This window comes from Octopus sinensis, linkage group LG30, assembly GCF_006345805.1.
Source record: "Octopus sinensis linkage group LG30, ASM634580v1, whole genome shotgun sequence".
Classification (NCBI taxonomy): domain Eukaryota; kingdom Metazoa; phylum Mollusca; class Cephalopoda; order Octopoda; family Octopodidae; genus Octopus; species Octopus sinensis.
Window position 1 is genome coordinate 2,125,168 of NC_043026.1, and position 6,000 is coordinate 2,131,167.

The 6,000-nt window shown below is 40.5% G+C and overlaps 1 protein-coding gene across 2 annotated transcripts in view; it reads right to left on the reverse strand.

The window, feature by feature from the left end:
* The window catches only part of LOC115226690 (F-box only protein 32), a 70,699-nt gene that overhangs the window by 23,050 nt on the left and 41,649 nt on the right, over positions 1 to 6,000 (reverse strand). For both annotated transcript variants that reach the window (XM_029797706.2, XM_029797705.2), the window contains exon 3: positions 1,848 to 1,947. In XM_029797706.2, coding sequence (XP_029653566.1) covers positions 1,848 to 1,947 — 100 coding nt within the window. The remainder of the gene's footprint in view (positions 1 to 1,847; positions 1,948 to 6,000) is intronic.

Here is a 6,000-nt window from a genome sequence, read left to right on the forward strand (position 1 = left end):
TTGGATTGAGCAAGGATTGGTGCAGATACAGTGAAGAATGAGTGAATGTGAGTGATGAATAAAGTGAGCACAAGCACAATGATTGATTAGTGAATGATAACTAAAGTGAAGGAGAGAAGGGGTCATTCATCCTTCATTTATTCTGAAGATGACAAGGCTACTCTGTGGACTTTCCTATTTGCTTCTGTCTAGAAATCAAAGGAAATTTACTGCTATTCCCTTCAAACTTTGCTTCCGTGACATGGACGTTAATGTTTTGAAACTGACCTATTTTCCATTACATTTCAGACAGATTCAGTACTGAGTTGCTGAAGCAGAAATATCATTATTTCAGGCGCAGGAGTGGCTGTGTGGTAAGTAGCTTGCTTATGAACCACATAGTTCCGGGTTCAGTCCCACTGCGTCGCACCTTGGGCAAGTGTCTTCTACTATAGCCTCGGGCCGAACAAAGCATTGTGAGTGGATTTAGTAGACAGAAACTAAAAGAAGCCCGTCGTATATATGTATATATATGCGTGTGTGTGTTTGTGTGTCTGTGTTTGTCCCCCCAACATCGTTTGACAACCGATGTTGGTGTGTTTACGTCCCCGCCACTTAGCGGTTCGGCAAAAGAGACCGATAGAATAAGTACTGGGCTTACAAAAGAATAAGTCCCAGGGTCGAGTTACTCAATTAAAGGCAGTGCTCCAGCATGGCTGCAGTCAAATGACTGAAACAAGTAAAAGAGTAAAGAGTAAAGAGAGTATTATAGCCATTAGTCTGCCCAGTATGACAGATTTGCTGGTCAGTTGCTTGACCGTAACCACTTGAGCTGACAACCCTCAGTGGCTGACAAACATGAGCATCTCTGATGACGAGGGGGATCATCACAGCCACATGATAAGAGGAATTCTTTGGAGTTTGAATAAATGTAACAGAAGCAATGTTTGGAGGAAATATCAGCAATTTTTCATGCTTTTTAGGGGTCAGCAAACAAGAAATATCAGTTGCTTACCCAAGGGTAAAAATCATGTTATACTGTGTTATTAGCTTTACTCTTTGAGGGTCCAGAAGAGAGTTTCTTTGGTTAATATTGGCATAAATTAAGACGGTGAGCGGGTAAAATGGTTAGCAGCATTTTGTCCATCTTCACACTCTAAATTCAAATTCACTCTAAATTCAAATTCCACCAAGGTCAACTTTACTTTCCGTCCTTTTAAGGTGGATAAAATAAGTACCAGCTGCACACTGGGGTCGATGTAATCAACGTACCCCTCCCCTTAAATTGCTGGCCTTGTGCCAACATTTGAAACCAATATTGGCATAAATTCTACAATTAGAGTGGGGTTACATGATAAAGGAATCAGGACCGAGTGAGAATCTTGCTTTCCACGCAGCCCCTTACCTTTTTCAGCTTCCCTGGTCATATCTGATTCTGTGTGCTGTACTCCGCAGTGCCCTAAGTGACACTGAGTGACCTTGAGTAGGATGTTCCACTCTTGACTGTTCTAAGTTACACTTTTCGAGGTCATCTTGGGAGCACTTTTATATCTCTTCTTTGGTCCACCACGCAACCAAGAACCAACAGCAGGTAGAATAAAGGATCAGACTGAGTGTGAGTGATGAGTGAAGACGTGTGAGTGATGAGTGAAGGAGTAAAGGGTGAGTGATGTGTGAAGTGTGAGTGATGAGTGAAGTGCATATGTGAGTAATGAGTGAAGTGTGTGTGTGTGATGAGACACATACATAGAAAGTGATGAGGTAGGAGTAAACTGATGGATCTTGCTGAAATAGAAATTTGTTGGATTTTCACCCCTCCTCCTCCCTTCCCCCCACCCCCCTCTGCCAAACCCCATTTTCACACTTACCTCCCTTGAAGTGCCTTTCACAAACTGAATATGGGGTTGGTGGTTGACGTGGGTGTTTTCTTGGCGCCAATACCAGTCTGTCAAGGCCAGTCGAACCAACCTGTTTCAAAGACACAAAATGAACAAAAGATAAGGAATTGCTCCACCACTTCACACTGTTTCTGTCACTCTCTCTCTTTCTCTACCTCTCTTCAAAACAAAATAAAGGCACAATCAGTATAGGCATTTGAGTGGCTGTGTGGTAAGTAGCTTGCTTACCAACCACATGGTTCCAGGTTCAGTCCCACTGCATGGCACCTTAGGCTAGTGTCTTCTGCTATAGCCTCGGGCTGACCAAAGCCTTGTGAGTGGATTTGGTAGACATAAACTGAAAGAAACCCGCCATATATATATATATATATATATATATATATATATATATGTGTATATGTGTGTGTGTGTGTGTATGTGTGTGTGTGTGTGTGTGTGTATGTTTGTCCCCCCAACATCGCTTGACAACCGATGGTGGTGTGTTTACATCCCTGTAACTTAGCGGTTCGACAAAAGAGACCGATAGAGTAAGTACTAGGCTTACAAAGAATAAGTCCTGAGGTCGATGTGCTCGACTAAAGGCAGTGCTCCAGCATGGCCACAGTCAAATTACTGAAACAAGTAAATAAAAGAAAAACTATAACAAATTTCAAACCTGAGTTCTCATTCCTAACGTATTTTTTGATGTTGTTGTTATCATTATTATTATTATTATTATTATTAATATTATTATTATTATTAATATTATTATTATTATTAATATTATTATTATCATTATTATTATTAATATTATTATTATCATTAATATTATTATTATTATTATCATTATTATTATTAATATTATTATTATTATTAATATTATTATTATTATTATTATTATTATCATTATTATTCAGCTCACTGCCTGGAATCGAACATGGAATCATAGGATTAGTAGCCCACGCTCTTAACCACTATGCCATATGCCCGTGATTCCAAGTTCGATTCCAGGAAGTGACCTGAATAATAATGATAATAATAATAATAATAATCATAAGAAAAACACCAACATCATAAAATAAACTTAGGAATGAGAACCGAGGTTTGAAATTTCCCCAAAACACCTGATGAAGGCTGGAGGGTATACCAGCCGAAATGTTGTGTTAACAACAAACAAGATGAGGACAAATATCCGTCAAATGTAATTATTGTAAATAATGTAAAATAAGCACCAGTTGAACTCTGGGGCTGATGTAATTGACTTGTCCCCTCTCCAGAAATTGCTGGCCTTGTGCCAAAATTTGAAACCAATATAGTAACTTTGTCTGTTATCTTTTACATGTTTCAGTCACTGGACTGAGGCAATGGAGGGGCCCTCAATTGAAGGGGTTTTAATCAAACAAATCAACCCCAATACTTATTTTGTTTCTAAAGTCTGGCACTTATTTTATCAATTTCCTTTTGCCAAACTGCTAAGTTATGAAATATGTGTGCTAGGTGTGTGGTAAGAAGCTTGCTTTGTAGCCACATGGTTCAAGGTTCAGTCCCACTGTGTGGCACCTTGAGCAATTGTCTTCTACTATAGCCTTAGGCCAACCAAAGCCTTGTCTGTAGATTTGGTTGATGGAGGCTGAAAGAAGCCCATCGTATGTATACATACATACATACATACATACATACATATACATATACATACATATATATATATATATATATATATATATATATATATGTATATATGTATATATATGTATATATATATATATGTATATATATATATATATATATACTTTATTTAAAGCAGCAGAAAATTCAACAAAATCTGTTACTCTGAGTTTCCCGTTCCCGTTTGTCGGACAGTTTTTGCTAGAATGGAACCAATATCGGTTCCATTCTAGCATATTACTCTACCACTGGTATTTGAGTACTCTTTTTTCCACCTTGTTTCGCATTTATGTGTTTACTCCGGTATATATATATATATATATACAGGCGTGGTTGTGTGGTAAGTAGCTTGCTTACCAACCACATGGTTCCAGGTTCAGTCCTGCTGCGTGACATCTTGGGCAAGTGTCTTCTACTATGGCCTCGGGCCAACCAAAGCCTTGTGGGTGGATTTGGTAGACGGAAACTGAAAGAAGCTCATTGTATATCTGAATGTGTATGTGTGGTTGTGTGTCTGAGTTTGTCCCCCCAACATCGCTTGACAACTGATGCTGGTGTGTTTACGTCCCCGTAACTTAGCAGTTAGGCAAAAGAGACCAATAAAATAAGTACCAGGCTTAGAAAGAATAAGTCCTGGGGTCAATTCGTTCAACTAAAAAACACTCTTCAAGGTGTTGCCCCAGCATGGTAGCAGTCTAATGGCTGAAATAAGTAAAAGATCATATATGTAGTATTTTGTGTTGTTTATATTACACATGTTTCATATATATACACATTATACATGTGTATGTGTGCATGTAAAAAGCACCATGACTGACCCTCGTGCCAGTGGCACATAAAAAGCACCCACTACACTCTCAGACTGGTTGGCATTAGGAAGGGCACCCAACTGTAGAAACATTGCCAGATCAGATTGGAGCCTGGTGCAGCCAATGGCTCTCTGACTTCAGTCAAACCGTCCAACCCATGCCAGCAGGGAAAACGGACTTTAAACGATGATGATGATGATAGGTATTATATATATAATAGGCGCAGGGGTGGCTTGCTAACCAACCACATGGTTCCGGGTTCAGTCCCACTGCGTGGCACCTTGGGCAAGTGTCTTCTGTTATAGCCTCGGGCAGACCAAAGCCTTGTGAGTGGATTTGGTAGACGGAAACTGAAAGAAGCCTGTCGTATATATGTATATATATCTATATGTATGTGTGTGTGTGTTTGTGTGTCTGTGTTTGTCCCCCTAGCATTGCTTGACAACCGATGCTGGTGTGTTTATGTCCCCGTCACTTAGCAGTTCAGCAAAAGAGACTGATAGAATAAGTACTGGGCTTACAAAGAATAAGTCCCGGGGTCGATTTGCTCGACTAAAGGCGGTGCTCCAGCATGGCCACAGTCAAGTGACTGAAACAAGTAAAAAAAAAAATAATAAAAATATATATGGCGTTAGGAAGGGCATCCAGCTGTAGAAACACTGCCAGATCAGACTGGGCCTGGTGCAGCCCCCTGGCTTCCCAGACCCCGGTCAAACCGTCCAACCCATGCCAGCATGGAAAACAGGCGTTAAACGATGATGATGATGATGATGATGATTAAAGCCAAGTGAAACCATATTTGTGACTGATGCTGGTGTCACGTAACTGGCACCCGCGCCAGTGGCACATAAAAAGCACCCATTACACTCTTGGAAAACACGGAAAGCCTAAATGATGATGATGATGATGATGATGACATATATGCATTATATATGCATTATGTGTTTCGTAATGCACATGACCCCTCACTCCCATGCAAAACCAGTCTGTGCAGCAAAAAAAAAAATTGATTGGGGACCTCAATGAAGATCATAGTAATCTCTAACGGAGGCTGGGGGCCAGGACTGTGTGGGGAGGGGAGCTGGGGCTGTAGGTGACAGGTACATTATTTTAGTGGGCCTTGAAGGATGAAGGGCTAAGGTTGGCTTTAGCAGGATTTGAACTCAGAATACTGCACAGCATGGTATACTGCTCTGATGGTTCTGCCAGTTCCCCATCGTTGAAGATAACAATGATGGTGATGATAGCAAGGCTGATGATGCAGATGCTGACGGAGGTAGTGATGAGATGATGATGATGATGGTGATGATGATGATGGTGATGATGATGATGATGATGATGATGATGATGGTGAAGATAATGATGATGATGATGATGGTGATGATGATGATGATGGTGATGATGGTGAAGATGATGATGATGATGATGATGATAATGATGGTGATGATGATGATGATGGTGAAGATGATGATGATGATGATGTCAACAACAGTGGTATTGATGAGATGATGATGATGATGAAGATGATGATGATGGAGGTAGTGACGAGATGAAGATGACAGCAGTGGTGTTGATGGTGACGAGGATGCTGATAATAATGATGGTGGCTGTAAATAGAGCAGAATTATGATGGTGGTGGTGGCGGTGACCATGACACTGAGGGTGGTGGT